Source organism: Colias eurytheme, chromosome 9, assembly GCF_061535395.1.
Source record: "Colias eurytheme isolate Ceu_HAF_F1 chromosome 9, ilColEury1 Martin Lab GWU primary, whole genome shotgun sequence".
In the NCBI taxonomy this organism is placed as follows: Eukaryota; Metazoa; Arthropoda; class Insecta; order Lepidoptera; family Pieridae; genus Colias; species Colias eurytheme.
This window is the reverse complement of record NC_142988.1, coordinates 9,101,269-9,125,775: the sequence shown is the minus strand read 5'-3', so window position 1 is coordinate 9,125,775 and position 24,507 is coordinate 9,101,269. Positions and strand designations below refer to the sequence as shown.

Here is a 24,507-nt window from a genome sequence, read left to right as displayed (position 1 = left end):
TTGTATTTTTTTATTTGAAACAAATGTGTACATAACTTAATCTTCAATAATGTTTACCAAAGCGAAATGGTTCACGTTGTCTCATGTGTAACTTTAGGCACGTTTCGATGTTTCGTACTTCACCAATGGATTTCATACTTGTGTATTTTAATATAAATGCTTATACCGTTTCTCCAACCGTCAGTTCAGCGCCAGACCATGAAGACATTAATATTACTCACTGCTCTGGCAGCCATAGCCTCTGCAGGACCAGCATATTTGGGAAAAGATGGCGTTGAACAAGAATCCAGGCTTAATGGTGTTTTAAAAACCATTAAAAGGGAACGGAAGTCGCCAATTCCAGAATCAACTTCTGATTTATCTTCCGATCTACACAGTGAAACTTTACCAGGCATCATCGAAAAATCATCAAATTCGGGATTCAGAAAACCAATCATCGTGAAGAAGAAATTCGGTTATCACATATACCGGGATTCCGACGAGGAACTTGCTCAGTCTGAACCACGTCATAATTGCAGAAGACAATTCAGATTCAAGTTATGCGATGACGATGACGAGACGTCAAATGAAAAGATGAGAAATTTACACACAGAAGATATTGACAATACCGACGTTGAACAAAGCTTGAAAATGGCCAAAGAAGCAGTAGAAAGTTTGCAAAGAGACCTTCAAAAAATTCAACGTAATGCAAAATTGACGCAAAAACACCATGACGATGAGCAGCTGGAGACTGAATTAAACAAAAAAGCAGAAGAACCGAGGCATGTAGAACACTTAAGTGAAAATATTTCCAGTCAAGATCTTCTTTGGAAAACAATGCCTACAAAATCTGAAGAGACAAGAATGGCTGAATGGAAAGAGGCTATAGAAAATATTCAAAAGAACGTTGAAATTGCGAAAAATATAGAAGATTCACTAAGAAGTTCCGAGCGTAGTCATTTGTTATCGAGTGAAGTGTTAGACATATCAAAGGCTCGAAAATCGGAGTCAGTAGAATCAACAATGCTCGATCCAAATTTACTTACTGAAGGCATGAAATTAGAAAACAATGAAGAAAAAGAAGCAAAAATTCCAGAGGAGAATATGGAAACTTATGCGACCGAAAGCAAAGATGTAAAAGTTAGTTTAACCAGTGATAATCTTAAGGTTGACAAGGAGGGAAGTGATTTAATGCATGACATCTCCAGTAAAATGAGTTTAAACGAAGAAAGTCAAAATCAAGATGAACACGATCTAAAACATGAGAAGCATGCAGAAGCTGATTTAATGTCTACTCAAGATTTAAAAGAAAAAACGATTTCTAAGGATATTATTTCCACACCTAAAGCAGCTCATGATTCTGTAGAAATCCATCAAGATATAGAATTACCTAAACCAGAAAATCTCGATACACGCAAACCTATTAAATCTGATAGCGTCAATGAAAAAAGTGTTAATTTAGACAATGCTGAGGGACAGTCACTGCTTAAATCAAGTAAGGAAACGTTAGAGGTATCTGGTGAAACCGAAAAAATGAAAGCTAAAGAAGTTACTGGCTTTGAAAAAGAAGAAAAGTTAGAAAACATTAATATGAATAACTTGGAAATTAAAGATGCAGATACATCAGAAAGCAGAATTTTGGTCAAAACTCCAGACTCTTTAATGGAAAAAGAAGCCAATATTCAAGATTTGTTTGAGAAAAAATTATCAGATAAACCAGTACACTGGGCAATGCAAAAATCAGCTAACACAGAAGAAGAAAAGCAAATTACTGTGGATTTAAGTAAGGATCTGTTAAATGATGAAACCCCCGAAATGCGTTCTACCCATGAAATGAATGAAGATAAGAAGGAAGTTCACAAACAATCCATTGTGGACTTAAGCAAGAATAAGTTGACTGTTGAAAAATCTGAAGTACGTTCTACCCATGAAGACAAAAATGTAGTTGAAAAACAAACAGAATTGAAAGCCATGATTCCTGATGATCTTTTAAAAGAACGCAGTGAAATGAGAGAAGCTACAGAAGATGATGAAAAACAATTAATAGCAGAAAAATCAAACATGGAAAATGATTTAATGAAATTACGTGAGGTTGAAGAAAAGAACGTTAAGATAATTCCTAATGATATTAGTCAGGCACGGAGCGTAGAGACTGAGCAGACCGAAAAATTATTTGATCGTAAAATTCATGATGACAAAATAGCTAAATCTGTTGGTGGTATTGATTCTGCAATCAAAGTGGAAGCTCCGCATGCCCCTAAGAATCCCAAAATTATAGATATGACTCATGAGAAGCAACACTTTAACGATGACCTTAAATTTAGAAAAGTATCGGAAAGTTTCGACAACCAAAATCTAGGAAAACATAATAGAGATATGTTGCATGAAGGAAATACATTGCGACTTATTGATCAATCTGTTGATTCCCATGGACATTTACCAACGGATAGTATTATCGATTTGAACGCACCTTCTACAAAAATGTCAGAAATTGATTATTATACTAATTTGAATTCACAAGATTCTGCACAATTAAGTCAGGACCACAAAACCAATTATCATACATCTACTCATATAAAGGATGGTATGCCTAATTGGAATCGCCATGATTACGACATGCAGGAACCTTTTGTGATGCGTGGTTGGCCTCAACGCGACAGATTCAGGAGTGACTCTCAATTAGATGCTAATACTGGCGCACTTGGTCACATTCACCACCACCATCACCCAGGCAAGATACATTTCGAAGACGATTCTCATCATTTTCTACCAATGGGAAGATTTGTAAACTACGCTCCAGGAAATAAACATGAATTCATGATAAACGAAGATATTCAAGAAAGTGGTAGGGAAGCCGAGTGGGACGCTGCAATGCAACCCAGTTCGTTTATGCATATGCGCGACGCTTTAGATAAAAATGGTTCGCCCTTCGGCTACCGTCATGCCGGTTTTGGCCCAAGTATGCCGTTAGTGGGTTCAGCTCCGGGTGGTTCCAACAACGTTGGTCTATTTCCCAGCAGCAACGGAGGATGTGGAATTCCTCTGCTATTGAGTTGTTCCCCATCTGTGGTATCAGGCAGCTTGGCGAAATCTCATTCAGTTGGCTACAATAGTGCCGCCGCGTATAGATCAGGGGATGACATGAGATTCTATACAAAAAGGGATGCAAACAGTCTGACTGAGACACCAGCTGGAAATGTCAAAACTTTTTCACTAACACCTTGAACGATAAGTAGATAAAATATGTTGGTCCAAAGAAAAGCACGTCATGGCATTGAACTCGTAATGAACAATTAGTGTACTCTTTAATTGTATTTAGATTAAGTAATTTAAATGAAAAGACATCACAAAGATATAATAAAGCATTTTGAAATCTTCTTTGTATTTGCTATTTATTTTCATGTCCTATCACGATTCTTAATTCCATTGTTAGTTAGTATCACAATAAGACTAAAATCACTACATAGTATAAAACAAAGTCGCTTTCTCTGTCCCTATGTCCCTATGTCCCTTTGTACGCTTAAATCTTTGAAACTACGCAACGGATTTTGATGCGGTTTTTAATAGATAGAGTGATTCAAGAGGAAGGTTTATATCATGTATAATAACATCCATTAAATAGTGGAGAAGTACTGTTATTTTTGAGGTTTCTAATATGATGTCATAAATAATTACATTTTTTTCCGCTTACATTGCAAACGCAGGCTGAACCCTACGAGTTTTATCAAAATAATGTACTAAGTATTGTACACATTGAAAAGGTCTACAGAAAAGTCCGTGATGGTATACATATATCTATCTCTTATGGATAATCAACAATAACTTTTTTTGTCATTTACTTTTTCATACATTTCCGGTAACATATTTAAATCTCGTGTCACAATGTTTGTCCTCAATGGACTCCTAAACCACTTAACCGATTATAATAAAATTCACACGCCATGTGCAGTTCGATCCAACTTGAGAGATATGATAGTTTAAACATGTAGGTACCACGGGCGAAGCCGGGGCGGACCGCTAGTGTATATGTTATAGTCAAAGTCCGATACACGGTCTCTTCGCGGAAGGACTGGTTTATCCTAGGTTTGGCCAAAGCCATCAGGCAATCCCCGAAATACATTTCAATTTTGCCCTTTGCCTGAAGTATTTTTAGTCAAACCCAGGAGCTCCTAACTTTTCAGTCAAACGTCGAAAGTAAATTATTCTGTTTCGGTTTTGGCCTAGTCAATCCTAGAAGCGACTGCAATTCTCGGTCAAACGTTGAAAAATTTCTTAAGATCGAAGATGTGCCTGACGTTCGGCTGTCTCTTAGGCGCGGGTCAAACACAAGCGGCGCGGGCGTGGGCGTGCCATAAGCACACCTCTTGAATCTGTTTTGCACCACGTCCTTCTTATACATTTTGTATGAAAGAATTTCGGACAGGCGTCGAGACGGCACGCCACGGTTGTACCAAGGTCGCGCCGCCTTTTCAAAATTATTTCATACAAAATGCCAATAGCGCACCCGATGCACGCCGGCAGCGCACCCGCCGCTTGTATATGTCCCGCGCCTAAGAGAAATCAGTGCAAAGGATTCAAAATTTGGTGGCCAAGGTTTTATAAAATGCCACTGCAATAAAAAATGCTCTTCAAAATTATGCAAATGTAAAAGGTCTAATGTATTGTGCAATTCTAAATGTCATAATGCCTCACCATGCCAGTATAAAGATTAATTTTTCATTTTAATTACTTAAGAAATTATTAAAACAATAAACATCAAAATTTTAAAAATGTTATTTTTTTATACTTAATCTTATACAAACTAACCTCCGTATATTCCAAAGCATTTATTTATTTATCTTATACTTTATTGCACATCGTACAAAAGGCGGGCCTAATGCCACACGGCATTCTCTCAAAGCATCTCAAATATAAAAGTGAAAATCACGTAAGCTGACCAATCAGGTGTCAAAACTGGCAGAGTTAAGCGGTTCTTAAGACTTGAAAGCTGCTTAAATGATAAAATGCTTCCAAATATACGAAGATAAGACACTTCATACCTATATCGGAGTTTGACTCGTCAAACCCCGATTTAATAAAATTGTGTTTTGACGTTTGCCTGACCAAATTAGTCTCTCCCAGGTTTGACGAAAATTGTTTAGTCAAAGGCCGAAAATTTACATTTGTTTGGGCTTTGACTAAGTCATTCAGTCTGACCTGAGGATTGACCAGTCCAACCTAGGAGCGCCGGAGCTTCGGAGTTTGCCTATAACATATATATAAAAATGAAACCCGTTTTCCTTGGTCACGGCATCACGCGTGAACGGGTGGACCGATTTCGATAATTCTTTTTTTATTATATTCCTTGAAGAGCGAGGATGGTTCTTATGTAGAGAAAACGTAAATATGTACCACGGACGAAGCCGGGGCGGACCGCTAGTATAATATATATTTTTATACGCTATGTGATAGAAATGTGTTAATTTTTAAAATCATGCATCTCAATTTAAATTACATATTTACTGTAGGAATTAAATGTAACATTTAGGTACCTATACAACTTATAGTAATACTGTTATGTATTCAAAGAATTTAAGTTTTTTATTACGTGATATCCTCATTAAGTTTTATTATTATTTATGAATAAGATTGAAACACCTCAATAGAAAAATTATAATACTTAAAACATTTACGCAATATATGCATAAATCTGCTGACGAATATTCATAGTAACTATGGCGATAATATGTAATTGCTTACTGTGAAAATTTACAGTTAACTATCTAGTCGTATATTTTAAATAGAACTTTTCAAGATGACATACATGATGTTGCTCGTAATATTCAATTTTATTTTTTTGATGAGTATTTTGAATACATTTGCATTCGGTTTGGAAAATCATTTAGAAAGTCTAATAACTTCAGTGGATAAACCAGATAAGAGTGGAAAAAGTGGAATTCAGAGCAGACCAGGATCATGCAACGACGTTGTTCTAGAACCTCAAGCATTTAATTATTACTTTGAAAAAATGTTCCCGTTATCTACCATAATAAGACAAGAGCCAGCAGAAAAGGAGGAAAATTATCAAAATAATTTCCAGGTTTTGAAAGATGAAGTAAACATACCTGAAGGATATTATTTAAATGATAACCAGATCAGTCACAATGGATATTACATCATTGATCCCTACGCTTTTCGTCCAATTTCACCACCGAATTCAATACAGTTTGACCAAATCATCCCACAAGATAATACAAACCTGAACGAAGAAGCAAATAAACCACGTTATACGAGAACTATACCTGATAATTCCAAAAAAGATATCTGGGATCAACTTTTACATGACAGCATGTTAAACAATATTTTACCAACGATGCCAATTCCTTACGTTCACAAATCATCCCCATATTTGGACAACGCTTATGGACCTTACAGGCCAAATTATGATGCGGATTCAAACAGGAATGGATGTGGAGTGCCAATTTATTTTAGCTGCACTCCAAGAATAACATATGATACTAGTGTTATGGATCGGCCTTCATGTATGTATCCAAGTTATACAAAGGAACACGAAGCCCAGGACAGCCCGAAGAACAACATTAATAGCAAAGTGCCTCCAAAGAATTAGGGATAATCATTTGTGTAGTAAAACGCTAAATGTATTAATTCAATGCATGTTAATAAAATTATTAATCACTTCTTTTGTGTTTTATTTCAAACACTATCACACATATTTCAAACATTTTATTGTTTTCGATATAAATCTTAGCAGTATAGAGAATGTAAACCGTAAGAGATATTTTTACAGTTCACCTAAAAACAATATCTATTTTTTAATATTGAAATACACTTATATATAGGTATTTAGATTAATTCGGATGACGTCAATTTTAATGCAATACTTAGCAGAAAATATTTGAAAAACATATGTCTCATTGAAGTAACAGTTGTTTACAGTAAGTCAATGATCTGATGTAATATGATTAGATAAGTTTTTTTTTGTATATTTTTTTCTGTTTATTTGCGCCTTATTATGGCAATATATGTTTCCTTTAGGATATGTATAAAGGACGTCTGTAATCTGTTTGTATATTGCAGCGTCATTATTTACACGAAATAAATTAAATTTAGGTTTGTTAATCAAAAATTAAATAGACTGGTCGATGGAGGTAGGTAGTACTTATACAGGCAGACTACCGAATTGAAAAAAAACGTTGTGTGGTTTTATGAAACCACGGTAAAAGTGAAACTGTTCGAACGGTTCCGAACACTGCTTTGTGTAGCGCATGTCGCGTGTCGGTCGGCTGCCGAGTAGGTATACCTACTCGGCAGCCGCGATACACGCGACATGCGCTACACAGACCAAAAAGTTTGAGACGATGTAATAAAAGTTTCACTTTAAAAATATAGGAATAATCGTAATAATAATTGTAGAGCAATTGGAGCTCAAATTTCAAGTCAATATCATACAATGCATTTACAATTCAAATACGTTAAATTGACTAATAAATATATTTGAATTTTTAAGTGTTGTAGGTAATCATTTAATTCATCGATATACTTTCTACTATCAACTCGAGTGAGTTAGAATACGAGTAACGTTGAAATTTTCTTATTAACTTTACAAATCAAATTCAATAGGTGATGAAAAGAAAGTTATAGCTCAACAATACATTTTGAATATAATTAAAACCTTTATTTTAAATGGGAAGTATTTTTCACTAAATTTCCGTCAAAACCAAAATTTTCTTATTGAAAAAGTCATATAAGTGAAGTCCCATATCCCCTATTGGGGTAGATGCATTTTTATTACATCTGCAGTTTCACTGATCGATTTTCTTTTGGGACAAGTAGATAATCAGCCATCTGTGTCCTACCAGACCGAGACATTTTTTTTTCTTCGTCTCCACCGGGAATCGAACCCAGGGCCCCTAGGTGCTACGCTCACGCGTCAACCACTGTACTAAGGAGGCGGTCAGCAAAAGTCATATGCTCTATTACAATTAATTTAACCATGATAGAGTTTCTTCTATATTGTTTAATGAATAAAAATAATTATTTGTTTCAGATTATACCGAATGTCCTCCCGGCGAATTAATGGGAAGGAATCTTCAATGCATCATACGACGAAAAACTACTACAACTGAGACTTTATGGCATTATTATGACATGCACACTTGATTCATAAATATAAAAAAAACTGTTATTAAAATATCCTAGAGACAGTATCTTTACATTTCCTAGTATTCTTTTTTAACCTTAAATTGTTGTTACTTATAATTAATTATTAAAAAAAGTACCAGAAGCTCTATCGAGTTGAGCACGTTTTGATTATTACTCTCGTTGATAATTTTTATTTAAAACAGTTGATAAATGCTTGAAAGATCTTAGCTTCCAGAAATTACACTTAATACATACTTATAAAATATTATGTTAGTTATAATGTACATTCAACACGAGGCGAATAAGCAACCATCAATGAACCTTTGTATTTTAACAACATGATGCAAGAGAAGTACTTTAAAAAACATATTTGCTGTAAGGAAAGGAATGAATTCAAAGAAATGACGTATTATCATGAGGTCACTGGAAAAATAGCCAGACGGCTTGTCGCAGCTGCTTTTCTGCGTCAAATTTATGACGCAAGTGTTCTTTAGGTAAACAGATAACAAGATTAATATCATTTAAAAGGGTGGTAAAATAAAATCCGTCAACCATTTCGCAACGAGACTCTGAATTAATTGTTTTGATATATTCGCAAAATCTTTTAAAATATATTCGTTTATAAAAGAATCGAAAATGAAACTGATAGCGTTGGTGTTTGTTTTTGTTTGCTTCGCAAGTGTTTTTGGGAGGAATATTCATCCCGGTTATGAAACTACTTGGGAGGACATAGAAAATGGAGACGTTATACCTATGGTGAGTAGAGCTTGAGCTATAAAAGTGTTTATTTATGCTAAAAACTTGGTGGAATCTAAAGAAACTTCTGTATATAGGAAGCCGAATAAGATTTAAAATAAAAACACTTTAGTAAACCGATCGCCATAGTGTAAAAAATATTTATTATTGTTGCCATTCTAGATGCTACGATGAATATTTAAATTAAGTAGAGCAGAACGAAATTGCCAGAGTGATGTTCTGCATGCATGATTAACTTTTAACGCTAAATTATAGAAATAATATAGCCAATACTCAATTTCATCTGATGATTGCTACATCCACGCAGGTACCTTACTGTTAGAATCTATTCATGTTGTTGCCTAAAATTAATTACAATACATCTATATAGTAACCACTTTAAAATCAATTTCTTGTTTAACAGTAAATGAGGGAAAATTTATAAATGTTAGATTCGAATATCAATGAAAAAAAAAGTGAATGACCGATTAACAGTAACTTTAACTAAGTTACTACGCGTGATTATGATAACATGGTTATTATCAATGAAATAACTTTGTTTATTCTACAAACAAAAAACCCACATTGACATTTATGTATCTATTAGTACCTTATTAGATAATAGTTATCACGAAGCTATATCTATGTGTATATTTATTTATTTATTTAACTGACACCAATCCAATCAAGAGACAAATTATTTCAAGAAATGTAGATATTTAATTGCAAAATGCTCCATTATTTCAGAAAGATCAAAACCTTATCATGCTAAATAAATGCTTTTTGCTTTCAGAACGTACTTTTCAACGTGAAGCTAAACCGATTTGTGCCCGTGAACAATCCTCTCTTTTTCAAATTCTCCGAACCATGTCAAAACGGATTCAAGAGAGATGCAAGGGGTATTTGCCGAGATGTATGGGATTGAATGTAATTACTTCGTAATGTAATACGTATATTATGTTATGTTAAAAAATATCACAAATGATTGTCGAATTATATTGCATTGTTTTTAACATAAATATTATAAAAGAGAAGAAGTAAAAGAAATATAATTAAAACAATGTTTTGCTAATTTGTTAAATCGTTTGGCAATGATGAAACTAAAGCTTTAATTAAAGATTTTTGTGTCTGTATTCTAGAAGTTAAGAATATGTAAGATATTTATAGAAGATATTTTATGAATACATTTGTTTGAAACAAGTGTCTTTTTTATTTTTTATGCCTGAATTATATTTACACAAGTATCTGAATCAGATATACCAAGTTTATAAATATTTTGATGAAATTAATAAAAATTAAGATTAAAAATAAATCTGAGAAACGCTTTTTATTGATAAAGAATATTAGGACATTAATTATTATATTTTGTAGGCAGGTATAGGTAAAAATAAATAAAAACACTTGGAAATATTTTGACACTTTAATGAACACTCTTACAACAATAAATTATACATTTTTTACAAGGAATTTACATTCAATACCAAAGACATATACTGTATTATATTTAGAGGTTCATTCAATATCAGAAACATTTGAGATATAATTGTAAACTACAAATTCAACAAAGCGAAAAAATAAACCTTAAGTAAGAATAATATCCTATTGATATAGCATCCTATATTCATTAAAATCTGAGATCACTGTAATTCACTAGTAATTTACATCGCTACAAACATAATTACACCAAAACAATAACAATTTTTATGAACATTTTCAAACAAGTCACAATAATTTTACAATCATACAACAATTTACCAATTTACATTAACAATTTATTACTTTCAATTAGTTCTGGAAGTACTAAATTTACATGAGAGACGCAGGGGGTAAAGTAACTGCGCCGTGGCCAGAGAGAGGTGATGGTAGAGACGCTACTCCTCGAATCCAGGCTCTACGCTCGCAGCAAAATGACTCCACATTGCTGAGGGCCCTCATATAAATTGTTGTTACACCACCTAGAACATGAAGGAAGTAAATAAGGATTTAATTAAACCGAATGGAATTATTGTTGTACTGTTTCTTGCCGGCTCTTCTATGTAAAAACTACTTTCCGAACTGATGGTAAATGGTAAAACTAAGTATGTCTGTATGCAGTAAAGATTCAAAACTGCTTCTAGAAGAAGAAGTAATTGAATAAAAAAACGTTTAAATATCGTAATAGATTACTTATATAAATGATTAGTACATATTTGATTTTGAATTTAAACTTTTTAGTATGGTAATGAAACTTCAAAGCGAGGGCTAGAATGTTATATAAACAAAATCAAATTATTTTCCTAAGTAGCTCGGTCTCTTAGTTTTAGCAAACTTATTTTTATTTATAAAAACGCCAAAAAATATTATTTTAACCACCAGCTGCTATCATCCGAATATAAATTAGCACGGAAAGTATAAACAAACGCTGTCATTTAGTACAAAATCCATTGCATATTTTGCTAATTTATAAACACTCTCGACTCACGTGTAGACTGTAGAAATAGATTTTTGTTAAAATGAGTCAGTGTGAACTAAATTTGGCCTCAATTCGTAAAACTAAATATTAGAAATATTGTCTTGAATATTTATTTTTCAGATAGAAATGTTTTCTTAAGTGCCCTAATAACAATTAGCCTTTCGTTTCAGTTTTTTAAATTAATCTTTCCAATTAGGCATTTCTGTACAAAGAGTCAATAATCAGCTATTCCTAAAACTCATATTATATTTAATGAATTTTACTGTGTTACAAAAATATAGGTACGCTACCATTAATTATTGTTCAACATGCATAACAAATAAATTTGTCTCCTCTAATTATAGAGCTATCTATATACAGGGTGTCCCAAAAAGTATGGATGAACTGAAGCCAGGAGGTAGAGGACCTAGAGGGCTATCCGAATCACCCCCATGTATGTTATGCGATTTTTCGTAGTTTCGGAGTTATGACTCTTTTTTCAATTTTTCACTTATCGCTGAGTACGATGAGATTTTGACTCATGGTGACGTCAATTATTGCGGTAGATGCTTGATTTTTTTTGTGTGCTAAGCTGAAAGATAGGCCAATTCAGTATGGTTACATTTACTGTCGTAAGATCTTTGAATGGAATAAAAAAAATAATTAAATGCCAAGAAAGATAAAATCACCCAGTAAGTTCACAACTTCAAGGGCCCGTAAAAAAATAAAATCACATAAAAAAAGTTTTCCGTTTGGCATTTAAAAACTTGCTCTATCCATCAGGTAGCTACCCTGAAAATTTCATTTTATTATTCAGAAGGCTTCAATCGAAAAATTGAAATCTAAATGTGATAAGTGCAAAAATTTAATTAACATGATGATTAATAAAAACAAATTAAAACCAATAAAAAGGTGTTTAATTACCAGAAATTTTGAAAATAACCCCGCTGTTGGTCAATGCAAGTGAGACATCACCGTAAAAAGTTGTCTTTAAATGTCTGAATGCCCTTTTATCATTTTTAATGGTTTCTTTTGCTACTATGAATTTCGGGGTTATTTCGTCCAAATTGTGGCTTTCTCTCGTTTTTGTAGTATTCCCACGGAAAAAAATCAATGGGATTTATGTCTGGGGACCGTGTAGGCCAGGCTAAAGGGCAAAGATACCCTGAAAGATGGATTGGTCGTTGCAGCCTGCGCATGCGCCGGTGACGCCTGCCTTAAGCCTGGCCTCCACGGTCCCTCGACCTAAACCCCATTCATTTATTTCAATGGGGATACTACAAAGACCTCGGCTACTTGAGAGAATGCCACAATTTGGACGAAATAACCCGGAAATTCATAATAGCAGAAGAAACCATTAAAATGATAAATGGGCATTCAGACATTTAAAAGACAACTTTTTATGGTGGTGTCGCACTTGAATTGACCAACAGCGGGGTTATTTTAAAATTTTCTGGTAATTGAACACCTTTTTATTGGTTTTAATTTGTTTTTAATAATCATCATGTTAATTAAATTTTTGCACTTACCACATTTAGATTTCAATTTTTCGATTGAAGCCTTCTGAATAATAAAATTAAATTTTTAGGGTAGCTACCTGATGGATAGAGCAAGATTTTAAATGCCAAACGGAAAACTTTTTTTATGTGATTTTATTTTTTTACGGGCCCTTGAAGTTGTGAACTTACTGGGTGATTTTATCTTTCTTGGCATTTAATTCTTTTTTTTATTCCATTCAAAGATTTTACGACAGTAAATGTTACCATACTGAATTGGCCTATCTTTCAGCTTAGCACACAAAAAAAATCAAGCATCTACCGCAATAATTGACGTCACCATGAGTCAAAATCTTATCGTACTCGGCGATAAGTGAAAAATTGAAAAAAGAGTCATAACTCCGAAACTACGAAAAATCGCATAACATACATGGGGGTGATTCGGATAGCCCTCTAGGTCCTCTACCTCCTGGCTTCAGTTCATCCATACTTTTTGGGACACCCTGTATATACAATGATATTATATATAGAAACAAGAGGTATATAGAGATAATATATGAACAAAAGGCATATTGATTTGGATGACAGTGTATGTATAATTTTTTATTGTATATATTACAATACTTTACACAAATTAATAAATTAAAACTAACCAATAATAATGAGTTGTGTGCCCAAGTACGCGAGTGCGTGTCCATGTCTCGGTATGGACATCTCAGTTTCTTGCTTCCACTGTCGATCCTTCCAATCCCATACATCAATGTCTCCAACACTACTGGGTGTTTTATCCTATTCAAATTAGCAAGTAAGTACATAAACATCGAAGCTATATTCATTATAAAAGGTAAAATCAATTATTTAATCCTTGTATGCGGTATATAATGAACGAAGTCCGATTTTATGAAATATAAAAAAAAAATAATCATTCGCATTCAGTGACCTACAATCGTCGATTAGAATATTTAAAAAAAAAATTTAACTCAAATGATGGATTTTTTCACAAGTTATAGTGTTTTCAGGTTTCACACATGACGGACAGGAAAATTTTTTGACCTATTTCGGTGTTTTTTTCCAATTCTATTGAAGTAAATCAATTTTTAAAAAGTATGGGATTAATCTCCATTAAATTATCTCGACAATAGTATGCAAAATATCTTGATTCCGTGAACTAACAAGGCTATAATAATAAGAATAGCTGCAAAAATGAGGCGAAAAAATTTTTTCGATCGTAAAGCACTCTCTGATGCTTCGCATCATGAGTCGTGCAATACATGAACAGGCCTGTAATAAATATTTACCTTCTTACTTTTCTTATTTGAATCCTTATTTAAGATTCATTAATCTTTGTTCGACGCAATTTGTTGCCATAAATATCTAAGTTAATATTTTTCCTTTTAAAAATACTTCAAGTATTACATAGTCTCTATTTCACAATCTGTATTTATATGTATTATAGGCGCAACAAGTTTGCGCAAAAAGTAAATATTGAAATATTTATTTAACATATTTATATTACCTATTAGATTGATAATTATCAATCAATTGCATACCTTATCGGATATTTTTCCGGCTCCACCTACAATATACAGCTTGTCATTCATGGAAAATAATGTAGCAAAGCATCTTGGGAAACGAAGACTATGGATTTCCGTCCATCTATAGAGCAAGTGAAAACATCAGATAAACAATAATTTAAATATACAAAATTACACAATGTCACAAAAATAATTAGTTCTTCTGTTTATTTGTATACAGTTAGGTAGTTGTATTTAAGCTTTTTTTATGAAAATTAAACACAATAATTTTAGTGGGTGATCGTTAACAAAACAACAAAATGTTTGACAATCATGTGATTTCAGAACAGTTTCTCTACAGTCTACGGAAACTTCAGTAGATACTTTCCGAGCTGGTTTGCAGCTATTTTATTTGTGTCTACTGTCTACAATTTTTATTGTACGCTCATCTAGCAGAAAGTTTATTGAAAAAATAAATATTTGAACAGCGTACTCATTGGTCTTCGAATTATAGCACTCCACAATCTTGCACACGGGTTTCTTCTTCTCGCCAGTCATACCGCCCGCCACCCATATGTACTCTCTGTACTTGACAGCTGCGACCGCCATCCTCGCCACTCCCATGGAACGTACCTCACTCCAGGATCCCGTTTTTGGATCGAACTTTTCTACTGATCTTAATACTCTGTAAAGTAACAAATTTGTATATTTTTTGTGGATATATATTACAATAGATTTGTACTAGAGCATTGCTTACAAAGAACCGATCTGAGAATATGTATCCAAATGATAAATTTCGGAATTGTAAGAACTCTTAAGACTATGTAAGTAAATTTAATAGAGTGTATGTGAACGTATCACCTGGTGTCTTTGGTGCTTATTTACATCGTAAAGAATTTTTTGCGTTAGCCTAATCGAAAGATTTATGTTAGAATATACATTGCCTTTTCCTATCAATAGAAATATTCAAATGGACTAAAAAATATACGGTAAAATTTATCACCTGCCCTTCTTATCTTGCCCACCAATTGCATACAAAGCCATCTTATGAACAACCAGACCAAAATTTTTCCTTGGTATTGCAAGTCCTGATTCACTGTACCAAGATCTTGTGACCGGTTCATAGCTCCATACTGTAGATACAACTACTGATTTACCACGTAAATCGTCTTCACGAGGATCAGCACCACCTAGAAATTGTATAGTATATCTTATATCCATTATTCATGCAGACAATTTTTTCCTTTTGAAATCTTTATGATTCATCTCGTAACCATTTGAAATTTGTTCATCTTCTAAAAGATCCTCTTTCTATCATTCCTCTTATTTTAACGCAACTTTACATTAACAATGACTAGTAATTTGGGTTTGACCCAAGAGCATCTGTGAATGGGTCAATAGACTTTGTCAAATACGTTATAAGTTAAACAATGATTATTGTTTAAACAACAAACACTTATGCTCATCAAATATATGTAAAACGCACCAACTAGAAAAACCCGTCCACGTAAAAAAGCAACCGAATGATGATGCCTTGGTTCGGGCAATTCGCCTACATACTCCCAAGCATTTGTTACAGGATCAAATCTGAAAGATGTAATAAGAACTGAAAATGACTATATTTATAGACCTAATTTATAATCATTAAAAAGATAAAAACCAAACTTTTATTTAAAGAAAAAAAAAATATTTTAGTAAAAAGTTGTGTCGACGAAAAATATTGAAGATTTAAATTCTGCATTATGTACCTAATCCTATCGTTATAAATACGATGCTATGATAAATTACTGAAAACATATTCACGAGTGCAGCTATTTTATTACATAGGTAATAAGCAAAGCATTTATGCAAGAAATGATTTCAGTGTATAATTCTATTTTAAATGCGCTACAATTTTCGAACAAATATTTTTAAAACAACTATGCATAGCGAAAAGACCTGTAAATATCCTTCCCAGTATTTCCTGTGACCCCATACGATGTATGTGGATCGATCCCTCCGAACACCAGGACAGTTTCACGATCCCAATTAAACAGAGATCCATCAATTATGTAATTTTTATTGGATGGACCCAGTATGGATGTTGACAATTTATTCCTATAAAGAAAGGGTTTTAAGTAAATCATAAACAATCAAGGGGAAAATATGCTTATTCTTAACGAGTCTGGTTTCTTTAACAATTATTCAAATAACATGAAGTCGAGAAAACCGAATTCTTTGAAGTGCAATCCGTCTGGTTTTTATTTATTATTATATAAGAAAGAAATACAAGATGACGTATTGTATTACGCATTACATATTAGCTCTAGCAAGCGATTCCTTTGACTGATTGAACAGAGATGCTTCAGGGCTGATAATATTTTGTGACGTCAGTGGCCGTGTCCCTACATCAGGACGAGTTGCATTGCTTGTTTGAGGACGTCGTTCAGGATTTTGTGAGTCCCTGTAAATTATTGTTGAATGTAAGTTGTCTCTATCTATACTTATTTCAAAACGAAAACATGCCTCGTCATCGTGAAAATTATCATAATAGTATGCAACTTGCAACGCATTATAGGAGAGACGATAGGATATCATGCGATTACTTTTATCAGAAAAATCCTAAAAGAATAATAAATAAAGGTTTGAAAAAAGGATTTTCATGTACAACGATCTTTCTATAACCAATTTTAATAAAACACAAAATATATGTATAAATTTATAAAGAATAGAAAAAATTCGATCACTCAGCGGGACTCGAACCCGCATCCTTTCGCGCCATTCCGGGGCGGATGCCTGACCAACTCAGCCACTCGTGACCCGCCAGAGCAATCCAATTTATTCTATTCTTTCAGTTTTATGTGTCTGAAGGGACACCGCTGAGTGATCGAATTTTTTCTATTTTTATAAATCTATATTTATAAAGCATTTGAATGCCATAAAACCAAAAATATAAATTCAACAAAATATATGTATTTAAAATAAACTTTTTCTTACCTTCTATTGCCTGCCAAAGCAGCAGCCAAGTAACAAGCTGCTACGCTATGTCTCTTTTGACTCTTTCTTGTATCCTGTAAGAACCGATTTTGTATCAGAGGCTCTAATTTCATTACGATAGAAAAATATGGTTATATCACTTACATTTACTGTTACACTGGATCCAATTGTGTCACTTGTATCACTGTTAGTTGACTGTAATTCCTCTGTAGAATCTTTTTCGGGCGGATCATAAATTTGACCTGTCTACAGTATAACTTTTACTTATAATCATAATTATGAAACATTAATAAATACATTCTTTTAAATGGTGTATGATATATATAGGTATCGTTATTTCATATGGTTTATAAGATTGAACAAATAAAAAAGAAAAAAAAAACATAATTACGATCTGTGTATTAATATCGCAGACGTGTATTTGCTGAATTTCCTTTTGACAATATTGACTGCGGTTTATACATTCTTGTGTGTTTCGATATTCCTAAGAGAAGTAATAAGACGATTATTACAATAATTTATTTCCTAATTCTATTACTCTAAGTGTTAAGTGCAGAATTTGGCTATTACTACAACGTAAACTTAGGCAACAATAAATTTCAAATAGCCAACGATTTATGTATGATGAAAATGCAAGATGATAATTTCGTTACGTCTATTGTTGGCTTCTGTTTTCTATCAGTTTCAGGTTTATTTGTGGATTCATGTATTGTGGCTTGTTGTTGGCTTGTAGGCGCATTGCTCTCCATAGGAGGAGGCGATCTTGTAGCCGGAGGTGATCGAGATGGACTGCTGTCTCGCATCTGAAAGATTTACAGCAATAGGCAACAAGCAAAAAACAAAATAAAAAATTTACATTAACAAATTTTACCCTACTACAGAAAAATAATAGGTAGGTAGTGCTCACTGCTCAATCGGAAAAGTTAGAATAACAAAACGCATTTTTTTAGTTTAACAATATTTTTTTTATGTATTTTTTACATTATGAGCACTGAAATTTTCTTAAGTGGGCTCTAGAACGAATATGGTCCAAGTTAAAAGTTACGCAAAAATTATAACATCGAAAACTTTATTACGGAATCGCTAAGTTATTTAATATATTTTATGAAAATAACCATTTTAATGGCCTTAAATAACCAAAGAATATATTTATACCTTTCTATTGAAAAGATCACTCATGCCTGGAAACTTATCTTTATCCGTCAACCCCATCAGTGTAGCCGGTGAAGGAAACTCTATTTTTGGCCTTCTCATTTCCATTTTATCTTGGTCTTTTCCTCGAAAACTACCTAAATGATTTAAATCATCGTTCAATTTTATTTTGGTCAGTTTATAATATGCATTCATTGAAAAAGTAGGTATGTGTATATTTAATTGGATAAATGGTCAATAAACGTAGGTCAGTAAACGTAGGTAAGGATAAATGGTCAGTAAACGTAGGTAATTGACGTCTTCATTAAATTTAGTATATGTATACTATTCATTGCTGTAGGAATAATTTATTAATAATTTATTCATTCCTGTAACGTGTATATCTTTATTTGTATACTATGCTTATTTTGGTTGTAATATAGCGATACGTATGTTATGTCCGGAAATATATATTTGTTTAATACCAAAACGTCTGACGACATTGAATATTTATATTATATATAAGTACAAAAATATTTATTATGTTTATTTTATTCGCTATCTATTCTATGGAATTTACATAACACACTTTGGTAGGTCCCTATACGTATTTGCGTGGTTTGTTATCGTAACATGATAATCGGACCATTGCTTATAAATTGCAAAATGTCTGTAATATATATTTTTTTTACCAATGACCAACTGTTAGTTTGTCTTTATAACTAGTTGTCCCGACAAACGTAGTTCTGCCTCATACTTAGCGATATGAAAACTGATGTTGGCCGATTCTCAGATTTACCGAATAAGCACACAAAATTTTATGAGAATCGATCCAGCCATTTCGGAGGAGTATGGTAACTAGCATTGTGACACAAAAAGTTTAAATATATAGAAAATATATTTTAAAAAGCGATTCTAAATTTACCAGGCCCATCATCACTTCTCCTTGGAGGCTGCATCATAGCCATCTGTTGATACATTTGATTCTTCGGCACCATAAACTGTTCTAGATATTTGAGGAACTCCTTGTACGTCACGTGATTCTGTGGACCAGACAGTATGCATATATTCAGCGAATAATATGATTTTCCTGATATATTTCTGTGTACATTATCGGTTACGACATAATGTTTGCAGCTTTACTTCGCGGAATAGTTTGCGTTGTAGTAATCAAAAATAACCTAAACCCAACTAATTTTCAAATGCATGTCGTATTTGGATGTGTGAATATTTGTTGTGTAAAACCGATATTTATTTTTAGTGTGGACTAACAATGGTTTTATGACTGTATTATAGAGTCAAAACAATAGTTTTGACTCTATACAACTCAAGAGTTTGATAATTTAACCCAAATTGAATTGAATTATATATCCAGAATTTTCAAGTACATATATCTACAAAATGTGCATAAAGTTAAAAAGGAAAAGGAACCTTTTCTTCGCCTATCCAATTTCTTTCAGCTGGTTCAGATAAACCCAACACTTCAATCCAATGATAATAGTTTTTAGAATTGTTTCCATACCAATATTTTATGATAACGTATCTGCAAAAAGAAATGATCAATAACTTACAAATCGTTTGTGGAACAATTTAAATTACGTACTAGACGTTCTAAGACTTACGCTAAACCATCGTCAACCATTTGTTGAACTTCTGGATTATTGACAATCTCCAATATCTCAGCATTTTCCGGGTTTCTCTTGATGTCGACGAGTTGCCATGGAGATATGAGACCGAAGCGAACACATCGCATCACTTCCACAGCGAAGCGCTTGCGCAGGTTCCAGTCTCTATATAACCATCTTACACCAGCCATTAATACCTCGATTTCGCTATTTCGAAATAAAAAGAAAGAATAGCTCTCATGGTTTTAAATTAGTTCTTACAATCTCTATAGAAAAAAATTATCGGGGCAATTCATCAATCCAAATAAAACAAAAGACGACGGCGAGTAAAAATTGGTTATTTTGGGCAAAAAATCTTAGTTTATCTAAAAAAACATGAATTTGAATTTTACCTTGTCACACAGATATAATCCGACTTTAAAAACGTCAATATCTCCTCAGCTTCTAATTTAAGAAAATCCTTTGAAGCAACGAGTGGTAAAAAGAACCTCTTGACTCGGCGCACCTTTAATTAGGGGACACTTTTATGAGTATTTTTGTTCACAAATCTTAAAATAATTCAAGGCTAGATTTTGGTAGAGCAATAGAGTTGGTAAGCTATGTAAAAGACAATTTGCTTGAAGAACGAAACATATTTTTATATTGGAACAAAGGATACAATTAGTTACAGCAAAAAATTTAACAGTAGATTAGTTAAAACGACTCTAAATTCAAACTGGGGCCGGCTTTGAGTACTTATAGTCTAGTAAAGTAGGTATTATATTATAGAATGAAGTCTTCGTTACCATCAATTCCATAACGGAAGTCATATTCTTGATTCTTGCTTTTCTATATAAAACAAAAGCTGTATCTTCGTTAAAAATAGTCTCGTTTTCCATAAACGACCAACATTGGTCTTCTAAATCTGTCTTGGTATAAAACGTTTAAGATTACTATTAGACTGTTAATTAATTATAAATCTATAGGTATTTCTACAACATTTTGCATTTGTATGTACCTTTTATAACTAAATACTGAGCAGCAGAATATAAATCTAAAATATTTTCTCTTTTTAATAACTTATTGCTTTCAGAACCGCTATATATCATCCATTCATAAATAGTGTGAAAGGCATCTGGTTTTACATTACTCTGAAATGCATAAAATAAAATCAATATAAATGTAGGTAGGTATGCATTTTTCCTTACACATAGGTATTTCACGTTGAAAAGATTACTTACAATGGGCAGTTCTATTTCTCTTTGAGTGTTTGTGTTGAAGAATGACGAATATATTTGAAGTACCATGTAATGACAACGAAATTCCTCCCGGCCAATGTGTACAATGCAATCTGTATTACTAGAAAGAGATTTCCAATATGTGATTATATTTTAATCATTAGTATCAATCATGATATTCTGCTTTTAACTCACATAAAATTATGTACTCTGCGATAGAATTCTTGAAATAATTCCTGTTTCTTTGGTAACTGTACATGCATCCAGTCTATTGCTTCCATTTGCCCATATCCCATGCTGAGCAATTCTTTATTTTTTGTTTCAGTTCGAGAATTTTCATTTATATTTCTTTCTAGAACATTTTTTACGTGTAGTTGCGTATTGGGACTTTTCCTGGGACCATATTGCAATTGGAGATTCGGTTCGTCCTTCAATTTAGTTTCCGATTAATTAATTATACTCATATTTAATTTAATGAAATAAAATTTGGCTTTTCACTTACGTTCATATCATGATTATCAGTTAGTAAATTATTTAATTCATCATCTAGTTCTTCTGTAGTTTTACCCTCAAACTTAACTTTAACTTTTGCCTGTGTTGGATCAGCTAACAAAACTCCAACTGTGGAAGACTGAAATACTACCTATATTCTTTTAATATAATAATTACCTTTTCCTCAATATAATTTATTAAGAATATCTCTAAAAATAATTCCATCACCTGATTGGATTGAACTTTTAAATTTCCACTTGGTGTTGGTTTAAAAGGGAATGTCGCCATTTTTTGATGAGTCGCATCGTCTGTGCTACTCGTACTACAATTGAATTTTAATTATTCATATTGTATTTATTTTTTCAAGGAAAGTGGAAATCGTAACTGTACCTGGAGTTTTCAGCATAATATGAAGACGCATTTTGATCGCCAGAATATGTAAAATCAGCCGCAAATTTTGCTGCATACGTATCAGGGCTCATCTCGATCTTTTTCTTCATCTTTCTTATTTTAAATAACAAAATGAATGAATCTATTGAAATTAATTAATTCAGTGATAATTTATGTTTCTTAATAAACAGCTTACTTGTTTTTAAAATTCCACGACATATATGACGATTCAGCTAGGCATCTAGAGTATTTTTCTAGTGTGTCTCCGGAATTCTCGTAAATATTGATATATCGTCGATTGTGTTTACACAAACAACCGTTTTTTGTGGTAAAGAAATCGAATGCTAAAATGTAAACATGCATGAATATGTAAGTAAGTATATTATATTTGAATAGTTAAATAACAACTTAAGATAAGTGCAATACTAACAACAGGCACTCACAATAGTCGCTCGTCTGTGGTGTAAGATCAGATAAAGAACTGCTTTTATGGAGTTTTGGTCTTATTATAATTTGATAATGTTCGCAAACTTGCCCTGACGATTTAATCGGTCTCCTTTGGTTATGTGACGGGGTTCTGAAATAATAGCTGACATTGAAGCCACACATCAATAATTCATTTATTTCATTTTTAATTATTATGATATTGGCATGTTAAGGATTGTTCATTAAATTGAAAACAATTTAAAAAATAAACTTTACTTCGACAAATTACATCTAGAAGTCTTGCTATTTACATTTGAAATTACTTCAGTGCCATTTATCTGAAACGGAAAGTTTTAATTCTATTATTTAGAATGCTTAAGAAAATATTTAGGGGAAATGGTTTATGATAGAAATAAGATATCAATTTATAACTTATAAATAAATAAAAAATAGTATTTGACGAAACGAAATTGTTAAAATTGAGATAAGATTGAGTGATTAGAAAAATATAATCGTCACTCTAGTAGTAATTATCTAATTGAATATGGTAGGTATATTTCCTTTTGAGTATGATTCAAGTTTATAATTTTGACTTACTGAAAATAGTCTACGTGGGATTATGATATATTTTTGCATTTATCTGTGTATAATTAACACTGCATAATGTTTCATATGACAAAAAGTTTATTGATAAGCAAAATTTAAATCACCTTTTCTAGACTAACACTCTTTTTCATTTCATCAAACGAGTAGTATATTAACATAAAGCATAATGCACTCAGAATTGTTTTTATTTTAGCTAAAAATGTCCAAAACTCCTGAATAATTTTTGGCAACTGTCCCTTATTTCTTTGTAGAAATGCTGTCAAGCTTAAAAATATTCCAAATAATGACATAACAAAAATAAGCTCATTGAATAATATCTATGTCAATTTATTAGATACTTTGATTGATAGGAAAAGAAGTATTTATTCAATATTCAAATTGATTATTATTTTACGTCAGGTGCAACTTGAGAGCAGCAAGTACATTTATTACATAATGTATTGTATTTATGATTGTTTTTCAGGACCTTTCGAAAACAACAGCTGTAGTTTCTTATGGGTATGTTTTGCGAGACATTTGTATTTTTTATTGCTTAATATTTGAAATCTTGAACATGCAATTGAAGATATTAGTGTAAATAGAAGCTATAGGTACAATCAACAGACATGAGGATGATTCAGTACTCGGATATAGTAATACCGTCTGATAAATACATATAAATGTAGTGCGTGAAGTCGCTTCTCATACGTAATTTCGGACTCATCCTGATAAGTCGTGGAGTTTAGTGCACAAGTTCTCAAATCAACTATTGTTTCTCAACATTGTAAATAGGACTTTTAAGTTTTGTACTAAAACCACATTATTTTGGATATACTGTATAGGTAGGAACTTTAACATATTTTAATTTGAAAGTTTCAAAGTTTCAGTTTTTCATTTTGTTTTTCAGTTTTTCTTAATTGAGAAAATAATTCCTGTTTTAAATATATATTATAATACTACTTATTTTTTACTACTCATTTTTCACAATAACAAATCGTTGTATTTTTATATACATATTTTCTTTAAATACGTATCTATATTTTCAATTTTAATTTTTGAATGATATTTAAATACAGAAAGATTGATCAACGATTTCAATTCCTTTTTAGAAATAATGAAATTCTTATAATCCATTTATAGTAAATAACTAAATAGAAATTATATATTGAAAGCTCATTATAAATATAAACTACTTTATATTCATGTTGTTAAGTATAGTTACATTTTGTAAAAATTTGTAAAATAACAAAAATATTTTTCCAGAAATGGCAGACACAGAATGTGTGGAACATCCAACTGAAGTACAACAAGAAGAAAAAGAAGTATCAGACCAAAAGGAGAATGATTCTGTTACAGACGCACCTCAGA

General features: G+C 32.4%; 3 protein-coding genes and 1 long non-coding RNA gene across 4 annotated transcripts; 3 read left to right on the top strand and 1 right to left on the bottom strand.

Moving 5' to 3' along the window:
* The first annotated feature begins 198 nt into the window (after positions 1–198).
* LOC149906010 (uncharacterized) lies at positions 199–3,336 on the top strand. The gene has a single exon (XM_090105664.1). It carries the CDS (start codon positions 199–201, stop codon positions 3,202–3,204), a length of 3,006 nt encoding a protein of 1,001 aa, XP_089961790.1. The 3' UTR covers positions 3,205–3,336.
* Positions 3,337–5,773: 2,437 nt separating this feature from the next.
* LOC149906009 (uncharacterized) lies at positions 5,774–6,586 on the top strand. Its single transcript, XM_090105567.1, has one exon. It carries the CDS (start codon positions 5,774–5,776, stop codon positions 6,584–6,586), a length of 813 nt encoding a protein of 270 aa, XP_089961693.1.
* Positions 6,587–8,735: 2,149 nt separating this feature from the next.
* On the top strand, positions 8,736–9,819 carry LOC149906008 (uncharacterized). Its single transcript, XR_016457062.1, has 2 exons — positions 8,736–8,877; positions 9,650–9,819. It is a non-coding gene; the product is annotated as an uncharacterized LOC149906008 (long non-coding RNA).
* Positions 9,820–10,662: 843 nt separating this feature from the next.
* Positions 10,663–23,318, bottom strand: LOC149906007 (uncharacterized). Its single transcript, XM_090105897.1, has 28 exons — positions 23,265–23,318; positions 22,831–22,892; positions 22,572–22,705; positions 22,325–22,472; positions 22,129–22,242; positions 21,967–22,060; positions 21,749–21,889; positions 21,442–21,674; positions 21,250–21,367; positions 21,027–21,159; positions 20,815–20,933; positions 20,422–20,534; positions 20,027–20,236; positions 19,836–19,947; positions 19,330–19,447; positions 18,429–18,562; positions 17,927–18,076; positions 17,665–17,757; positions 17,418–17,519; positions 17,274–17,347; positions 16,594–16,740; positions 16,236–16,394; positions 15,784–15,884; positions 15,301–15,487; positions 14,791–14,982; positions 14,334–14,439; positions 13,437–13,572; positions 10,663–10,811 (listed from the first exon to the last, which is right to left on the bottom strand). Exons 1-28 carry the CDS (start codon positions 23,316–23,318, stop codon positions 10,663–10,665), a joined length of 3,633 nt encoding a protein of 1,210 aa, XP_089962023.1.
* Positions 23,319–24,507: the final 1,189 nt, after the last annotated feature.